The 20,356-nt window shown below is 38.4% G+C and overlaps 3 protein-coding genes across 3 annotated transcripts; all 3 read left to right on the top strand.

Annotated features, from left to right (window-relative positions):
- The first annotated feature begins 62 nt into the window (after window positions 1–62).
- Window positions 63–1,106, top strand: LOC109378507 (trace amine-associated receptor 4). The gene has a single exon (XM_019634867.1). The coding sequence runs from the start codon at window positions 63–65 to the stop codon at window positions 1,104–1,106; it is 1,044 nt and encodes a 347-aa protein (XP_019490412.1).
- A 5,547-nt stretch (window positions 1,107–6,653) lies between these two features.
- TAAR5 (trace amine associated receptor 5) lies at window positions 6,654–7,788 on the top strand. The gene has a single exon (XM_019634869.1). It carries the CDS (start codon window positions 6,693–6,695, stop codon window positions 7,704–7,706), a length of 1,014 nt encoding a protein of 337 aa, XP_019490414.1. The 5' UTR covers window positions 6,654–6,692; the 3' UTR covers window positions 7,707–7,788.
- Window positions 7,789–17,494: 9,706 nt separating this feature from the next.
- On the top strand, window positions 17,495–18,532 carry LOC109378505 (trace amine-associated receptor 6-like). Its single transcript, XM_019634866.1, has one exon. The coding sequence runs from the start codon at window positions 17,495–17,497 to the stop codon at window positions 18,530–18,532; it is 1,038 nt and encodes a 345-aa protein (XP_019490411.1).
- Window positions 18,533–20,356: the final 1,824 nt, after the last annotated feature.

Genomic DNA, 20,356 nt, shown 5'->3' with positions numbered 1-20,356 from the left:
ACAGAAAGGAGAAGCGCACACTACTTTTGCAAAAGACTTATAGTACCCATGGGACAAAGACAATGAATTCATCTGATCTTTGGAACCTCACAGAAGTACAATTTTGCTTTGCTTTGGTTAACAATTCATGTCCTAGAAATGTGAGGTCTGTGTTGAGTGTCTCTGCCATGTATGTTGTCATGATTGGCGCTATAGTGATGACCATGCTGGGTAATCTGGTTGTGATCATTTCCATCACCCACTTCAGGCAGCTCCACTCTCCAACCAACTTCCTGATCCTCTCCATGGCCACCACTGACTTTCTGCTGAGCTGCACGGTCATGCCCTTCAGCATGATCAGGTCCATCGAATCCTGCTGGTACTTTGGAGACCTCTTTTGCAAAGTCCACAGTTGCTGTGACATCATGCTCTGTACCACCTCCATTTTTCATCTCTGCTTCATCTCAGTGGACCGTTACTATGCTGTGTGTGACCCCTTGCATTATGTCACCAAAATGACCATCCCTGTCATAGAGGTCTTTCTGCTCATCAGTTGGTCTATTCCGATCTTTTTTGCCTTTGGCCTGGTATTCTCAGAATTAAACATAATTGGTGTGGAAGAGTTTATTGCAGCCATTGACTGCACAGGTTTGTGTGTTTTGATATTTAACAAGCTTTGGGGGGTTCTGGCCTCATTTATAGCTTTCTTTCTCCCTGGGACGGTAATGGTGGGGATTTATATACACATTTTCACAGTAGCCAGGAAGCACGCTAAGCAGATCGGCACGGGTCCTATGATGAAACAGACTGGGTCAGAGAACAAAATGAAGGCATCATCCAAACAAGAAAGCAAGGCCACCAAGACTTTAAGCATAGTCATGGGAGTGTTTGTGTTGTGCTGGCTGCCCTTTTTTGTCTTGACGATCACAGACCCTTTCATTAATTTTACAACTCCTGAAGATTTGTACAATATCTTCCTCTGGCTGGGTTATTTCAACTCCATGTTTAATCCCATTATATATGGCATGTTTTATCCTTGGTTTCGCAAGGCGTTGAGGATGATTGTCACAGGAATGATCTTCCTCCCTCACTCTTCCACCCTAAGCTTATTCCCTGCACATACTTAGGCAATGCTTTCCATTCTCTAAGGTTATTTTCTGGTAGCGAATCTTGGATGCTTTTTCCACGCAAAGGTAGGAGCATATGGACAGTCCAGATAAGGAGATTCTTCTAGTTGGTATAATAGACACCTAAGTAGGAGCACTAGACCGAGCCTTCTGGGTATACCAGAGCTACCAAAGTGGTTAATTTCTAGGGTTCTGAGGAAGGTACCTCCAATAATAAGAAGGCTTATTCCAAGGCTTGCTGATTCCTGAATATCCAAAATTAGAGATTTAAAATTTCACTCCTTCAGCTTAAATCAAATAGGGATCGTCTACTTTTTTTTTCTTGTAAACAGCAAAATTGGAGACACTGTTGATCTTCACATTCGTTGACAGCCACGTAGAGTTTATCTAAATCTATCTTGAGATTATTGTTACATCTTAGGGGAGTGGGGAGAGAGTTTGAGAACACTGGGAGCCTGAATTGTAGAGTATGTGAATGACATAGAAGAAGCAAAAAAGCAGACAGTTGTATGCACTTCCAATTTTATTGGTTGTGACTTAAACCTCTTTAAAAAAGAGTTGATGTGGCAGTTTGCAATATTTTAATACAATTATATTGTCTTATTCAATGGGAAGAATGGATAAAAAAAGAGTTTAGAAATATATGAGTTCTTTTCAGTATATACTTTTGATCTATACATACATGTGGCCTGCATGTATACATACAAGTGATGTGTCCATCTCTTTGTGTGTGTGTGTGCACATACTAATTATTCACCAGGACTGAGCTTCATTCACAAACTGAAGTTCTTTCCCTCCCCCAGAGTGTTAAGATAATATGTATCGTCCCTTCTCTGTGTCCTTTTGTCTCACTCTTCCTTCTCTTACTCTATACACTATTTTCACTAAATTTTGTTCTTTATAGCCTTCTTTTCATCCTTTACATCTCTCTGTCTCTCTAATCCTGTGGTTCTCAACCAGAGACAGTTTTGCCTTTTGGGGACATTTGATGTCTGGAGACATTTTTGGTTGTTACAACCAGAGAGGGAGTCGTAATAACATCCAGACAGTAGAGGTAAGGGATGCTGCTAAACGTCCTACAATGAATGGAACGCGCCCCCACCCCCCACAACAAATAATTACCTGGCCCAAAACTTCAAGAGTGCCATGGTTAAGAAACCCTGTTCTAATCTCATCTAATCTCACAGCTTCAATTACCACCTCTTCATATAGTTCCCTCAAATATCTTTATCTTCAGGTTGATCATTTCCCCCAAATCTGAGTTCTTCATTTTACTGTCAGTGAAGTATCTTTTTGGATGCTCCACAATGATCTCAAAGTCAACATATCCAGCATCTTCCTTTTATGCCCACCCTACCACCAAAAACCTGTGTGTTCTGGCTCCTGCTTTGTATTAGGGTTGGGTGTGCCCTGGTGTGCTAGTTCCTCATCTAGACTGCAAGCCTCTTTGTATGAGACTATCTCCTTATATAATTTACCTTGGTATCCTACAGTGCTTGGCATGGTGCCTTTCCCATAAAAATCCCTGAACAAATTCACTGGATAACTAAAACTAAATCTTGGAGGAAAATGGGAGTTACTCAAATGTACAGAAATAAACAATATAAAGCAAAGCATGTTGGACAGTGGGAGCTTCTTGGGAAGAAAGATGGAGGAAAGAGGCTATTTGTAAAGAAGAGATTGAAATGAATTTAATTCTTGTTCTAAGGGACTTTGGTCATATATACACAATATGCTAGGGAACTTTGGGACAGGGTCAACAGAGGTACGTAGTGAAAAATGACTCACCGACTCAGAAACATTTGCAACATTCAGAATGAAGCTTTCATGCTAACATAGTGAACCTCGCCAGGGTAGAAATTAGGTATCCCCTTCCTTTTCCTAATGCTGCAGTAGTCCAAGTTCTTTGTAGAAAGGTTTTATCATGTAGAAATAATGTTCACTATCCTATGCATTGACAGATTGGGAAACTTTTTTAATGGAAATCTTCAATAGAAGGAGTCTTCCAGATGAACTCATACTCATAAACTTAGAATCTGCTTATATGTAGCTGGAGCAATTTATTCATCAATGTTTCCCTCTTTTTTGCAGGAAGTAAAGTTGTTTTTCATAACAGTAACCTTAAGATACTGGTAGGTTGCAAAAAGATTTGTTATCATTACTATAGGTTTTAATATTAAGTGTATTTCATTGTAGTAATTCTTATAGTAATATCAGAATGTCTGGTTAACCAAACCCATCTCATTCTCTGACCTGGCCAGTGACATCACAATTCTATGCAGGATGTCTAACCCTACAGTTTCTAATTTTCATATATAAATCCTAAATGCTTTTATGAACCTTTTTTTGTGTTTTTTAATCTACCCTTGCTATTTGGAAGCTACTCATGACTCTAAAACACCTTTCATAACATCTCTATTCCATTGGAAATTCCCAATACCCCCTTGACCTATGTGTTCTATTGAATCTTTATAGCTTCCCAAGGTCAATACTTGCAGTTTGATAATTTGAATATAGCATATTTAGGTCCTGAGATGTTTCCATAAATTACTGTTACCACAGGACAGTATTTGAAATCAGAATGTGGTTTTAAGATGCTTAGCAGTGTATTGGTGTATTCTTTTCTGATTGTAATAGTTTAATTTTTCAAGGGGAGATTTCTTCTGCCTCTAATCCTGAAGGCAACATTCAGAAGCTAAGGTACTCCTTTATTTTGAAGAATCTAAAGAACAGGTCAAGCTTCAGGCCAAATTAGACCTCCTCCCGAGGCCCGATGGGGCAATAGACCACCTCATGATGCCAGGGGTATTTTACAATTTTCTTTCAATGATGAGCCTCCCTTCCTCTTTGGGAATTCAACAAAGACATTCGGACCACTCAATCTGAGGGACTGAATAGGAAAGGAAGTCAGTCATTTAGCACATACTCATTTTCTCAGTAGATCCTCAAAGTAACATAAAATGTGTGACTTAATATCAAAGAACTGGGACCTGAGGCCATGGGCTGGTCCTTTCTGTAGACCAGCATTTTCTTATGCTCACCAAGAGCAGACCTAAATGGAGGAGAAACGAAGTAGCAGGTGGAACTTCTGCTGCCATCATAATCACACATAATCATAATACCTTAACAAAGAGCTTTTTTAATTTACAAAGGATGTCTGTGAACATCAGCTTAGTCATTTCTCAAAACAGCTCCATATGTTCTTCCCAGGTCAGTCCAAGGAAAAGTGAATCATCCCATCATTATTCCTAACCTAATGCTCTTCCTTCCAGCACTCATTCAGGTTGAACAGAGTAGCCATTATCTCAGGAGGATGGTAACTGGCGAGGACACCTTGCTCTCCATATTAACAACTACTCAGTTCAACAAACATTTATTGAGCACCTACTATGTGCCAAGTGCTGTTTTTGAGTGCTTGTGGTTCAGAGATGAATAAAACTCAAATCCTAGCCTGAAGGGGCTTATGGTCTAATAGAAGAGCCCACAGCCACTCAATTACATTACAGAAAGATAGGGGAGTATGGAGGAGGAAATGTAGCCTGGTTTCGGGTTTAGCGATGACTGCCTGCCTTTTAGGCCAAAGGAATGTGTTATCAGGTTTAGTAAAGTCCCCACTACCAACCACTGAAGCAGGACTATGCATATTGCATTTCAGGTTTGATGTAATATATCCCAGAGCCAAAAACTTTTTGAGAGTTTTTTTTTTCTTCAGGTGTTATTCCAGTTGTAAGACATTTGTCCCTTGTCCTATTTTTCACAGATTCTTGGTCAGATTAGATTTAGAGCCATGAAGTTCCCAGCTGATTGCATGTGTGTTATGACTTGTAAAGTAAGGGGTGTCATGAATGTATGGTCTGATTAAGTTCTGGGGTCAGAAATTTGTTTCCATGTACATGGACTTGGTACAAGGTGAGTTTTAAGCAGTTGCCACTGGGCTTAGCCAGGGTTTTGTGAAGAAAGAGGAGGTGCATGCCAACTGTTGTCATTTGTGTTGACCTGCCCTGCCTTCTCCTACAGGCCCTGCTGGCAGATGTAATCAATTGTCGCCTTTAGAATTATGTCATTTTTGCAACATCAGTTTGACTTATATTGTGAAATGATTTCACCAAGAGGCATTCCATCTTCTGGAGGTTAGATACCAAGAAACAGGGAGGTCAGAATATGATTGAATGTGTTATTTTCCTTGATAACAGCCCTGTGAGGTAAAGACGTATGAGTCTAATTGTAGGTACCCTTACCAATGGAAAGACAGAAGAGGATAAGTGGTGATCTAGAAAATGGCAGAACAAGAATCTAACTCTTCTGTGTCCAGGTGAACTGCTTCATCTACTATGATTTAACTAGCACAAAACACAGAGCTTAAAAAAGACATCATGATGAATTCAATGTGGGGCTCACAAACCAAAGGGCTTATGATCAATTATTTCTCTTGTTGAGAGAAATGTACACAAATAATCCTAAAGCAGAAGGGGTATGTGGAACTCATTAAAAAATTAAAAGACTATATAAATCCAGCATCTTTAACTCATCTCTAATTAATTGGCAGGATAAATGATGGTTCTGCACTGAGAAGGAACCTTAAACTACTGAGACTTGTGAATAGTGTAAACTAGGTCCCTTGGTACTCACTCAGTGCTCATTTGCATAACATGCCTCATGGAGGAATAGTTTCTATTTGGAGCATAAAATCATTAACAGATTGCACATCTGTCATATTTGCAGATGGAAGAGAATTCTATATACCTAAGTTTTCTTGCTAGAAGGACTTCTTTCCACAAGCGATTCTGACCCCTATCTCTGTAAGTAGCTTGGAAACCCTGAATTCAATTTATTAGAACTTGCTTAAAAGTTTTCAGACTAGTATTAAGAGAAATAAAATACTTTTCCATGTCATTCCTCCCAAGATGTGTAAATACTGTGTGTTATCTTTTGAAATTGAGCAGCATACAAAACAGAAACAGGGCAATTTTATTCTTTCAATTACTTGTATATTGAATTCTTTTCTTGAGAAAAGTTGGCATGTAATTAAAAAGCTTAATCTGTTGATTTTATTGTCAATTTATTTAATTCTTGAAAAGAGGAGCCAGAAGTTACTCTTTATCCACGTAATGATTTATTAACAAGAATTAATTCTTCACTTAGTTCAGACTCATAACTTTAAATCTCACTTTACATTTAACAACAAATAACCTAGCAAAATGGAAGAGACAGCCTTTCAATAATCGTATAAAATCTGCTGTGAAATAGCTATTTTTTTCTTTGGGAAAACGTTTAGCTCATATTGGTCTTCTTTTTCCTTAAGGATAATGTCTATACTTGTTTCAAAAGTACCCAGTCAGACAAACCAGGACTAGCAGAAGTAACTCTTATGAGACCTTGTATCCCATGTTACATTTTATTTTCAGGGTGCATTTGATTTAGTACAGAGGGAAATTGTACTAGGTTTCAAATCGCCCTTTAGTTCCTATCCAGATTTCACTTTCTAATTGTTTAGTAGATCATTTTTTTTCCACTTATTTATTTTTTTATTTTTTCTGGGACAGGTGGCCAGTTCCCAGAGAGCGAAAGCAGAAGTAGAAACCATAAATGAGCGCTGTCCTCCACAAAGGTGCTGAAGAACACCCCCTGGCATTCTGCTACCAGGTGAATGGGTCCTGCCCCAGGACAATCCATCCTCTGGCCCTCCAGTTGACCATCTACCTCGCCTGTGCAGCAGGCATAATTATTACAGTCCTGGGAAATTTGTTTGTGGTGTTCGCTGTGTCCTACTTCAAAGCTCTTCACACGCCCACCAACTTCTTGCTGCTCTCTCTGGCCCTGGCTGACATGCTCTTGGGCCTGCTGGTGCTGCCCCTCAGCACCATTCGCTCAGTGGAGAGCTGCTGGTTCTTTGGAGACGCCCTCTGCCGCCTGCATACCTACTTGGACACCCTCTTCTGCCTCACCTCCATCTTCCATCTCTGTTTCATTTCCATTGACCGCCACTGTGCCATCTGTGAGCCTCTGCTCTATCCCTCCAAGTTCACAGTTAAGGTGGCTCTTAGGTTCATCCTGGCCGGGTGGGGGATGCCAGCAGCATACACTGCCATCTTTATCTACACAGATGTAGTAGAGAGAGGGCTCAGCCAGTGGCTGGAAGAGATGCCTTGTGTGGGCAGTTGCCAGCTGCTGTTCAATAAGTTTTGGGGCTGGTTAAACTTCCCCATGTTCTTTTTCCCTTGCTTCATCATGATCAGCTTGTATGTAAAGATCTTCGTGGTTGCTTCCAGGCAGGCCCAGCAGATCAGTGCCTTCAGCAAAAACCTGGCTGGGGCTGCCAAGCGTGAAAGGAAAGCTGCCAAGACCCTGGGCATTGCTGTGGGCATTTACCTCTTGTGCTGGCTTCCCTTCACCATCGACACACTGGTGGACAGCCTCCTTAACTTCGTCACACCGCCACTGGCCTTTGACATCTTTATCTGGTTTGCTTACTTCAACTCAGCCTGCAACCCTGTCATCTATGTCTTTTCCTACCGCTGGTTCAGGAAGGCACTGAAACTCATTTTGAGTCAGGAGATCTTCTCACCTCAGACACCCACTATTGATTTGTACCAAGAATGACTTTATTTTTTCTTTTTTAACCGAACTCAGGCAAGCAGGAGGGCCTTACAGGAAGGACGAGTGGTGCTGGGGCAGCGGGCTGTATGGTATCATGAGTTTGTGGGCATGTTTCCAGGCAGCCTGGTTTAAGTGGAGGGCAAAAAAAAATCAACTTCTTAATTTGGAAAGAGATTATAGCACTCTTCTCATTCAATGTTTCTATAGTAGAATGTAGGAAAAGGAGTGAGTGGAGTCATGCAAATATGCATTGGATAAGTTAAGACTCTGAAAACATTCAGCTTCTCATTTATTACTTCCTTGAGACAACTAAGATACAGAGGTGGAAGGAAAAGAGCACTGAGGTCAGGATTTCTGAATTCTTGTCTTGGTTCTGCCACCTGGCACAGCTGGGCGAGACTACTTCAGCAATGTTTGAATCCCTCCCCTATCCCTGTTTCCTCATTTAGAAAATTAGGGGTTTGCGCTGTTTAGTTTCTAAGGCGTCCTTAAGCTCAAATATCACATAGTCTAACTTTGGGAAACATTGTTTGAATCCTAATTTCACATCACTTTTCATAATCATAGTCGAGTGTTTGGAACATTTTTTAAATGTTCCCTTTAGAATTCCTGTCTCCTTGGAAGTCAACTACTAAAGAAGTTTGTGTGCCAGGTTTGTCTATTTCAGTGATCACTGAGCAAATGTATTCTATTTTTGAAGGAATATTTTCTTCTTTTTCTTTAATAATAGAAACTTGAAAATATGTGGAATATTTTCCACACAACGATAATAAAAATAAAAGTGATAATGAGTCACATCTCACTATTTAATATTTCCTCCCTTTCTTAACTTTTTTTATTTTTTAATTACAGTTGCCATACAATATTTTATTAGTTTCAGGTGTACAACATAGTGCTAAGACATTTATATAACTTAAAAAGTGATCACCCCAATAAATCTAGTACTCATCTGACACCATACACAGTTATTAAAATATTATTGAATACATTCCCTGTGCTTTACTTTACATCTCCATGATTATTTTGTAACTACAAATTTGTGCCTCTTAATCTCTCCCTTTTTCACCCAACCCTCCCAACCTTTCTCCCATCTGACAACTATCAAAATGTTTTCTGATTCTGTTTTGTTTGTTTATTTTGTTTCTTTAGATTCCACATTTAAATGAAATCATACGGCATTTGTCTTTCTCTGTCTGACTTACTCCACTCAGCACGATACCCTCTTGGTCCATCCATGTTGTTGCAGATGGCAAGATTTCATTCTTTTTTATGGCTGAGTAATATTCCATTGTATATGTGTATCACCATTTCTTTAGCCATTCATCCATTGATGTACACACAGGTTGCCTTCATATCCTGGCTATTGTAAATAATGTTGCAATCAACATATGGATGCACATATCTCTTTGAAGTAGTTTTGGATTTATTTGGATAAATACTCACAGGTGGAATTATTGGGTCCTTCTTTGTCCCCTGTTATAGCCTTTATTTTAAACCCTATTTTGTCTGCTGTAATTATTGCTACCCCAGGTTTTCTTTTCATATCCATTTTCATGAAATATCTTTTTCCATCCCTTTACTTTCAATCTGTGTGTCTTTTGATCTGAAGTGAGTCTGTTATAGGCTGCACATGTAAGGGTTTTATTTTCTTCTCCATTCAGCCACTCTGTGTCTTTTATTGGAGCAGTTAATCCATTTACATTGAAAGTAACTGTTCATAGGTATGTAGTTATTGCTATTTTATTATTCATATTTTTGATATATTTTTTCTTCTTCTTAAAGAAGTCACCTTACAATTTCTTATAATACTGGTTTGTTGGTTAGTGATAATGAACCACATCTCACCATTTTAATATTTCCTCCTCCCCTTTTTTTTAATTACACAAATTAGAACTTTCTTTCCAGGGACACACCGTATATGATCTTCTTTGGAAAAACAAGTACCTATGCCACATGCTTACTCATTGAACTAAATATTTCTCAGGAGCTATTACTAGTAAAGTACTTATACCATTTTATGTACATTTTGCTTCTGTTTTTTTTCCTAAATCTTGTTTTCAGTTCTCTAGTCACTCTACTTCCACATTTCTTGCTTAGCTTTTTTTTTCTTCAGATTAATAATTGTTTGCTTGGAAAACTTATTTGTAAATTAATTTGTGGTCTCTGGAGTACAGATGTATAGATAGGTGTAGTTATAAAGATATAGACATAGACATATCAATCTCAGTAAATAAAGAAGTAAAGTCATATTTTGTCAATGAAGTTGGCTGAAATAGATTTATTTATTCCTCTTTTTTTATGCTAGAGAGATAACTTCTCTTGTCTTCATTATTTCTAATTTAAAAATATGCAAAAATATTCTTCAATGTTTTTCTTAATCCTTAATTTTTCTCTAGAAATAATTACTCTTTCTTTTCCATTTAGTTCTTAAGCATTATCATTTAACAAAATTACAAATTAATTATAAATCAAAATTTATCCTAGTATATACAGTTTTGAGACCTTAGGAGACTCAGAACACTTTGTCTTAAATATAGCAATAAATATAATTTGCAAAGTATAAGTCAGTCATTACTTTAAAACACAAATTTCCCACTTACCTTCCTAGAAATAAATCCACACCCATTCCCAATCCACTGCACATGGACTGTCTGTCCTGGAAGTAAGAAGGCTCAGATACTTCAAAAGGTGGACCTCTGCACGTTAGTCACTTTCACAGGAGCAGGAAATGATTCCACTTTTTTCACATCTTACTGTTTTCTGTTAGAGGAAGAAGGTTGCATTAGCCAAGAGAGGTTCCAGAATAGAGGGAAGGGAAGGGTGGAAAGGGAAGAAACTGATATTTGCTGAGAAATAAGCATCTCACTTACTGCCCACAAAACCTGCAGGGTGGACATTATCACCCTTACATTACAGATGAGACACACAGAAGTTCCGTCATTTAGTCTCTTCTTACTTGAAAGCTCTGACTTAACTACTGAGATACTGGAGGAAACTGGAAAGCTAGTTAATGTATGAGTAGGAGTAAAATTCAGAAGCAGGTAGGGAACTTCAGATTCTAGTGACTCAGAGAAACCACTAGAACATGAGTGTCATGGCACAAGGTTGAGTCAGAGTGGTGTAAGGACAAGAATCACAACTGTGGTGGACACGACAAGCGGGAGCAGGGGCTGATGAGGTCGCTGGTCAGGCTCCTGACCCTGGGATTTGATGCCCTGTTTCTTCATCATATATGATATGAGAATAAATATAAAAGCAAAACAGTTGCACCCAGAAAATCTGTTTAGACCTTTGGACAAATGAAAAACTATGTCTATTGATATTCCCCTAAGATAGGGGTAGAATATCCATGGTGATACTTAACTGTTTGTTATGGGGTAATTACCTTTCCTCGTTCTCTTTTGCTGAGTGAGAATTAACTACATTTAAGGCAAGAGTTCTTAATTTTTTCTCCCATGAACTCCTTTGGCACTTCGGTAATGACCATGAACCCTGTTTCAGGGTAAGACTTTTAAGTGGGTAAATTAAAAAGAAAACATAGAATTATAAAGGAATACAATTATACTGAAATACAATTATTAATATATCTTTGAAGCAGCCACATTTGTAATATAATAATTTTTGTGCTTCTTTATGAAAGCATTAAGTTACCACATCTATTCTAATTTCATAATAGTGATGAGAAGAAGTGAAACCTCATGATATCTGTAAGATCTATACTGTGATACAAAAATATTAATTTCTATCGGTGACAAAAATCAGAGGCATTGCTAATATTACTGTTTGTTTTGGGCTTTTTTTTTTGGTCTCTATTCAAAATGGAAGAAAATGCTAAGTTCAAGTACAGATTAGTGAATATAAAGACATAATATTTTTCCACATAGTTCATGGATACCCTGGGTAAATAACCTCCTTTAAATGAGACCACCAGGTCACTTTCCTGAGCGTGCAGCTTTGTGATCAAATATGAATAGAAGGTAGTGGCATTCAGACCTCACCATTAATAGTCAATAGCCTGTAGCCTCATAAACTCATCTTCATCTAGAGCATTCTGTGGGGAACCAGCTCAACAAGCAGAACCATTTCTTGGTGTTTTTGTATTTGCTTAGATTTTTTTGGGTTTTTTTTTTTGGTATTTTTAAAAACTTCCTGTTCTATAAAACAACATGATTTCAAATTCCACGATGGGTCTTTTTTGTTTTGTGTGAACCTGACCATTATTTTTTTCTCTAAACATCTCCCAACTTAATTATATTGTTTTCTTACAATTGACTCAAATCAGGTTACAGCTCACCCAGGTGCAGCATGTGTGAATATATAATACACATGAATGTATGTGTGTATATGTATAGAAGTATAAATGTGTGACTTGTATGCCATCTATATGATCAAGGGTTTGGGGCAGACAATTTCCATAGCAAAAACTCCTTTATATTGCTTCTGAATACTCTATTCCATGAAGTTAGTTCTGCAGAGGGCATTAAAAATCAAGAGGTCACACTAACAGTGACCCACAAAGTGTGTGAGAGAATTAGGCCCCCTTCTTATGCAAAGTTTTACAGTTTACATAACTTTTCTCTGGAACTCTAATGGCTGCAATGTTGAATCTGTAGGGAAAGGCTTTGATAAGAGAAAGGATTCACCATCCTCAGTCCTGGTCCTATCACATGATGCCACTGAGATTTTGTCTTCTACACTTCTTGCCTCTATTTTATGCTCCTTTAGTACTGTAGCCTCCCTTGCTCCCTACTCCCTTGGATGGAAAAAATGTCCCCGAGATGCTGACATTGGGCTTGGCCATGTGACATAGTTGATCAATGCAATACACATTCAAACAGAAGCTTTAAAAGTAATTGTATGGCTCTTGAATTTCTACCGTCTGCCCTCAGAGCAGATTGTCTCCAAAGGAGCTGCTCCTTCAGCCTGGGTTCCAGAATGAGAAGACGAGAAGAGCAGGCCCATGGCTCACCTGCAGGTGGGAGCAGGGCTGCTGTCACCCTGCGGCCCTCAGGTAACAAGAGCAAAAACAAATGTTTGTTGTTGTAAACCATTAAAAATGTATGTGCTGGGCTGGCCATGTGGCGCGTTGGTTAAAAACTGGTTTGGGACGCCAGAGGGCCCCGGTTCGGATCCCACATATGAGGGCCAGTGACACTGCCCTCTACAGCTAAGATGCTGAACAACAGCTCGACCTGGAGCTGGGCTGCCGTGGGTTGCCGGCAATGGTGTAGGCTGCAGTCCCTGTGGCAGTGGGTTGCCATAGGCTACCGTGTGTAGCCAGCAGCCAGCGTGAGCGGCCAGCAGCCGCAGTGAGCAGCCGTCCAGAGACCGGCGACAGATCTGCCTCGCCCGGGAAGAGCGTAATGATGGTGCCAACTTGGGCCAGTCCTCTACAACTAGACTGAAGAACAAAACAACAGCAACTTCTCTTTTCCCCTTCCCCCGATTCCCCAATAAAAATCTTAAAAAAAAAAAAGATGTGCTATGTTGAAAAACTGACTACTATACACAAAACTCCAGTGTCTGTCTCTTGCTGCCTTCATTTTGTCCCACTCTTAATTCAACATTAAAGTACCTTCCAGTCTTGAAAGTGACCCTTCCCTATTTCCACATTTTGACCTCAGCTAAGTATATTATGAGGTATAACATCAGTCATCCTGGAATAATTTGGAATCACAGGGCAAGCTTTCTTAAAAACAAATATTTTTTTATATACCTTCAATTCTTCCAATTTAGGAGAGCTGAGATTCCCATTGTGTGTGCAGAATCCCGGGATCGTTCTGAGGGCCTTGTACATATGTTGCTGAAGGTTCAAAGTGTGTAGCCCTGACCTACCTCTGTCAAGGCCAAGGTTCAGAGGAGTGTAGTGTAGTATTACCTTAAATATTTCAAATGTGATATTTTATTCAGCCTCACAACCATTTATTGAGAACCTACTATGTGAGAGAGTGTGATGCTGAACTCTGTTGAATCCGAATTTCCTGAAATGTCATCATTGTACTAAAAAGCCTTTTAGTCCAAAAGCATGGGAATAACTACAAATAAGAACAAACAATGCAGAATAAAAATCACTTCCTAAAAAGGTTACAACAAATAGCTACACTACTCAGGAAAAGCAGAAGTAAGCAGTCCTGTTTCTGGGAGGATCAATATTCAGAAGTAAGAGCTAAGGAGTCAGACGGGCCTGACCAAATTCAGATTTAATCTCACCCTTTTCCTGTCATCTCCAGCACATTATTTACCTCCCACAGCCTCAGTTTTCTCACCCGAGATAATACCTGCCCCATAGCGTTGTGAAAATGAGGCCAGGTAATCATGTTAACTAAATTGTCATAGTACCTGGCTCAGTCACTGCTCCATAAATGGTTTCAATCACGAAGACTTAAAAGAAGAAATGGCATTTACACTAGGCTTTAAAAATGCGTAGTTCCTTCAGGGGTAGAAAAGGTAGGGAAATGCATTTTAATAGAAGGGTGAGAATAAAAATGAACATGTACTATTTTAAAAAAAATCTACCTTTACTGAACTTGAATACTGAAAAATTTTCTACAATGGAATGGTGTTCAGACAGGTAAAGAATATTGTCCTAGTCACAAAGTTAGCAAGAAACAGGACTGAGATTTGCACCACCTTGGCCCTCCGCCAGCATCGATGAGCCTTCTGTGACACCAGCCTCCCTCTTTCCCAGGAGCACAATTGGAAGGACTTGTCTAGGCTGCATCTTGTTGGTTGCTGTTAATGCCCACAGAGCTGGATAATTTAATGTAAGTGAGACAATACAGACAATGTGTCTTTTTACATTTTTACTGTTCTTTTTAAAATAAGTTCTTTCAATTATAAAATCAGTATCATCCGTTACAGAAAATTTGGAAAATACCAAGAAGTACAGAAGAGGGAAAAAACTCTCTAATTCCCACTTTGTAGAGAAAACAGGTGGCAACATCTTGTATATTGTTTTAAGTCTTTTTCACTCAAAACATGCTGTTTTGAAGGATGCTGTTTGTATTGTGATTGTATTTCACTATATTTACTTTGTTCTGGGATCATGATAGTTTATGTACCTGATATTCGTGGGTTTTGTTTTTGTTTTTGTTTCTGTTTTTTTGATATCCAGGAGAGGGTGGCATCACTCTGACCTCTGCCTCCACTGTCACATCTCCTCTGACACATTGACTCTCCTCCTTTCTTCTTTCCCTCATAAAGACTTGTGATTACATTGAACACATGTGGATAGTCCAGGATAATCTCCTCATCTCAAGATCACATCAGCAAACTCCCCTTTGCCACGTAAGGCAACATATTCATAGGTCCTGGAAATTAGGACATGGACATCTTGCAGTGTGTGTGTGTGTGTGGGGGGGCGTTGTTCTGCCTACCACAGGCATCTATGATTCCCATCTCATATTTAATACAAGATCTTAGGGTTTCACTAATAATGTTAAAAGTTGTACTGTTGAGGCCACACATTTCCATATGCTCTTGACTTAATAATGACTGAGTTTCCTTGACTTCCAGTTACACGTTTTTATTTCTAGGTTGAAACAATGTGGGTTTAACCTGAACGCTAAGTAACACCGAAGAAACCAGAATTTCAAGTAGGGGGGTACATCAGTGGTTGAGTGTATAAGTTAGTTTCCTGGATAGCACCAGATTCAGTAATAATCAATAGCTGAAATAAAAAGTATGGAGGGTTAGACCCCACTTATTGAGTCCTAAGAATAAAAAGCCTTGCTGAACACCAAATGTTAAATGATTTCATGCCATATTCAACAAATTCTTCAGACAAGGCCAACTCACTATTTTATGCTTTTAAAAAATGTGTTTTCGTGCATTCTCCCAATGCTGGGGCATGGATTTCTATGTTATTTACCCACTCAACTGACTGAAACAAAACAGCAACAAAGGTGCAGAGAAACAAAACAACAAAAACTGCATGGTTTACCCACGGTGTTACTGAAGGAGGTGTCTGACCTCACGGAGCTTACACATCCTTGGGAGAGACAGACAGACAGACAGAATGCAAGTAAATAAGATTATAACAAATTCTGATAAGTACAATTAAGACAATGAGAAAATAAGGCAAAAAAAAGAATAAAAGAGAGGTGCCAACTTTAGCTAAGACAATAATTTTTCTGAGGAAGTAATGTAAAAGTTGTGACCTGAAGGATGACAAGGATGACAGGTCTGTGAAGGCCTGAGGAGAGAGTGATGCAGGTGGATGAGACAGCCTGTGCCAAGCTCCCGAGGCTTGTTGCTGCAGGCGGTGAGAGGGTGGGAATGGGGAAGCGTGGTTGGAGCAGGGGAGAATGTAATAGGACGTGGCCAGAGAGTTTTGCAGGGTTAAGACTATTCAAGATCTCACAAGCCACACTGAAGGGTTAGAATATGATTGTAAATACAACAGAAAGCAGACTTTGGGGTTCGAATTATGAGCCCAATACAGACTCTAGAAATTAGGCTCTGATGCTGGAGCTAGCCAGGAATCTACAGAAGCAGGTTCTATTTATTTATTTATTTACTTATTTATTTATTATGTGTGTGTGTTGCTGTGGCTAAAATTAACTGCAGCATCCTCTGCCCCGCTATAGTCTGCTACCCCCTAGGTCTGCATGGTGAGATGGCCTTACAAATGAGATACTAATTGTTCTTAGAAGGAAGCTGATTGAATTGACCTGTTTCTGCTGGTTGCTCAGAAACAGTGACAGAAACCGGAATATAGTTGGATTTATAAATGTCTTATGAGGACTTAAGCCCCCTGCATCTTCTCATTACTGAAGCATCTCTATCTTATTACTCATCTTAAAGAGAGTATTTTCAAATTTCACTATTAAGTATATCATATGTGATAGGCCCTTTTTTAGGGAACTTCACACATTACAAAAGTCCTCCTGTATTTTGGATGCTAAAACGTTTTCTTTTTTAGTAATGAATAAATTTCATCAGATAATCATAAAATTCTAATCTGTTAAAGTGGTGAATTAAATTAATAGACTTTCTAACATTAAAGCAAACTTCCATTCTTGGCATAGATGCCAATCATAATGTAGCATCTTTTTGCATATTACTGGCTTTAGTTTGTAAAAGTTTCTTTAGGATTTTTTATTTTTGTTTATGAGTGAGAGTGTTCTCTTATTTTCCTTTTAAAAGTCATCTCTACTATCGAGGCTATTCTACATCAAACAATACATTTTAAGTGGACTTTATAAATATGTGTCTTTTTCCTGTTCACGCCTTGCCCTCCAGGGATTGCACATTAAATGATTTTAGATATGGGATTTGCCTGTGCATCCTGGGGTTACTGTCATTACTCCTCCGTCTTGGAGGGTAGATAGGAAAAGGGAACTCACAAATAACACATCACACACATCTCACTAACCAGGGAATAAAAGGTATTTTATAAACTGCAAGGCAAGAAATAATTTGTGGCCAAAGCAAATTTGTAACAGATGTAGTTGAAGTTAAATGCTTTCTGAACTTAGAAAATTGTTTCCTATTTTTTCTAAAGTATAAGAATAATAATGGTAATAATTAATACTAATTAAACATTTATTGAGTATTTAAATTGACTACATTGCTGTTTGTTGAGAGATGTAAAGTTATGTGTTCAGAGATTAAACTTAAAATGCATATGTGACAAAATAGCGTGGAGATAATATCTGGTAACAATAACACGGATTTTCATTGTAAAAATATTTTCTCTTCCTTCAGGAGGTATAAAACTACTCTATTTTATGTGATTAACAAAAGGGCAGAACTTTTCCAAATGGTGACGTGGTGTCCACAGCAGCATCATGAGCCACAACTCGTCCCCCTCTGCATCTGCGCAGCTCTGCTACGAGAACGTGACCGGGTCCTGTGTGAAAACTCCCTACTCGCCCGGACCCCGCCTGATTCTCTACACAGTGTTTGCCTTTGGGGCTGTGCTGGCCGTGTTTGGAAACCTCCTGGTGATGATATCAATCCTTCATTTCAAGCAGCTGCACTCTCCCACCAATTTCCTCATCGCCTCCCTGGCCTGCGCTGACTTTCTGGTGGGGGTGACCGTGATGCCCTTCAGCATGGTCAGGTCGGTGGAGAGCTGCTGGTACTTTGGGCGAAGCTTCTGTGCTTTCCACTCGTGCTGTGATGTGGCATTTTGTTACTCTTCTCTCTTCCATTTGTGCTTCATCTCCATCGACAGGTACATAGCTGTTACTGACCCTCTGGTCTATCCGACCAAGTTCACGGTGTCTGTGTCAGGGATATGCATCGGCGTTTCCTGGGTCCTGCCCCTTGCGTACAGCGGCACCGTGTTCTATACAGGTGTCAATGACGATGGGCTAGAGGAATTATCTAGTGCCCTCAACTGTATAGGGGGTTGTCAGCTTGTCATAAATCAATTTTGGATTTGGATAGATTTTCTATTATTTTTCACACCTACCTGTGTAATGATAATTCTGTACAGTAGTATTTTTCTCGTGGCTAGAAAACAGGCTAAAAAGATTGAAAACATTAATAGTAAAGTAGAAGAATTATCAGGGACATACAAAATTAGAGTGGCCAAGAGAGAGAGAAAAGCAGCTAAAACGCTGGGTATCACAGTGGTAGCATTTTTGATCTCCTGGTTACCATATATGATTGATTCACTTATTGATTCTTTTTTGGGTTTTGTAACACCTTCATATGTTTATGAGATATTTTGCTGGTTCAGTTATTATAACTCTGCTCTAAATCCTTTGATTTATGCTTTATTTTACCCTTGGTTTAGGAGAGCAATAAAACTTATTATTACTGGCCAAGTAATAAAAGACAGCTCATCAACCATAAATTTATTTTCTAAATTAGCCTAAACTTTAAATTTAAGAATTGGTGATATGTTGGGAATTTCTCAGTAATTGTGACATGAAATACAGTACATGAAAACGATCCATTAAATTGGGGGGAGAAATGGTACTTCCATATCAGTGGCTTAACTTTTATGATTTTATTTTCTTGGTAAGTGAAATATCTTTAAGCATTTGATGGAAATCTATTTACTAAAAAATGGTTAAAGGTGATTTTACTAGTTTATTAGTTAAAAGTAAAAAGGTGATTTTATTAGTTTCCCCAAATCTGTGCACTTCCCTGCTTTGTCAGTTGTTAATTATTGTCCTTTTCCCGGCCTTCCTTTCAAGCTTACTTTTCTTTCACTTTCAAAGATTTCCTAATTTCATGTTCCCTGTGAAAGTCTTGTATTTCCTGTCTTTCTCTGGACTTGGTTAACTCTGCCTTTATTTTGAGAAGCCTGTTTTTGGGGTCTGGTCATTTTGGAACTCCTAGAGATCCCTGAGCCTTGTATATCAGCCATTTCAGACTCCGGAGCTGACTCATATTTTATACTTTGGGGGTGTTTTGCAAATGTGGGAATAACCATGACCAGATGGTACAATTTCCACAATAGTGATTGTCTCTGTATGTGATTGCTTTTTCATTCCATGAGGTTTGTTGTTTTGCCTTCCTGCCATGAATGAAGGCAATTTTCTCTCTTTTTTTTTCTTTCTGAAAACACTATACAAAGTTTGTATAGTGTTGATGACAAAAATAACAATGTGTCATAAGTTATGGGAAAAGGGTGGATTTTTAAAGAAGTGGTGATGTGACATATAGCTTTCTGGAAAAATATGTTAAGCACCATGCCTCATATTATTAATAAAATAAAAACTAATTTTTCCAGATATTAAAAAACTCAAAGAAAATACTGCTTTTATAATTTTTCATTGGTGGGATCATGGCTGTAAACACATACAGATTCATGTACTCAATTTAATTTTTTAAGTTTAAAAGAAAACATAGCCTAGCTGAGAAAAAAAGTCAAGCTTGGACAACTATTGGCAGCATACAAGATAAAGAGAGGATTAATAGATTTAAAAATATAAAGGACTTTTATACAGCAGTGAGACACAGACAAACACTTCACTGGACAAATTAACAGGCAATTTCACAGAGAAAAAAATAGAAATGGCTAATAAATAATTAAAATTGCAGATGTACAAATAAGCAAAAAATTTTAATAAAAGTGTGATGGAGTTTCATATACCAAGTTAGCAAATACTAGAAGGATCAGTAATATCTGTTGTTAATGAGAGTGTAAGAAACTGAACACACTTGTGAGAGACTTGGTCACACTCACATGCATCTCCAGAGAACATGATGTAGTTTCCAATTTCTGAGGGGAATTAAACATTTTATAAGAAATTTAAAACACATATATCACTTGATTCTATAGTTTCATTTCTGGTAAGTAATCCTAAGAAAAAGCCTGGTAAGGAAGCAAATATAACAAGGACACTCATTGTATAAGTCTTAATTATTACTACAAAAAATGCCTAGCTTAATATGGGATAAATTATATCTGCTGCCAAAGCGAGCACAATATGGGATAAATTAAATTATGCTCTACCTATGTAATGGAATGTTATAAAGCCATTAAAAATCGCTAACAAGTTCTGTATAAATTGACATGGAAAGAAAACAACAATATCTATTTTAAAACTCTGACCCAGATGATAAAATAGTATATGTAATATGGACCTTATATATGTACATATTTCTATATGCTTTTACAAAGTCTAACTTTATGTATAATGGACACTGTGTATATGTGGAGGTGGATTTACCTTGTTATTTATTTTTTT

Source organism: Hipposideros armiger, unplaced genomic scaffold (assembly GCF_001890085.2).
Source record: "Hipposideros armiger isolate ML-2016 unplaced genomic scaffold, ASM189008v1 scaffold_2081, whole genome shotgun sequence".
NCBI lineage: Eukaryota > Metazoa > Chordata > Mammalia > Chiroptera > Hipposideridae > Hipposideros > Hipposideros armiger.
This window is presented reverse-complemented; position numbering and strand designations above follow the sequence as displayed.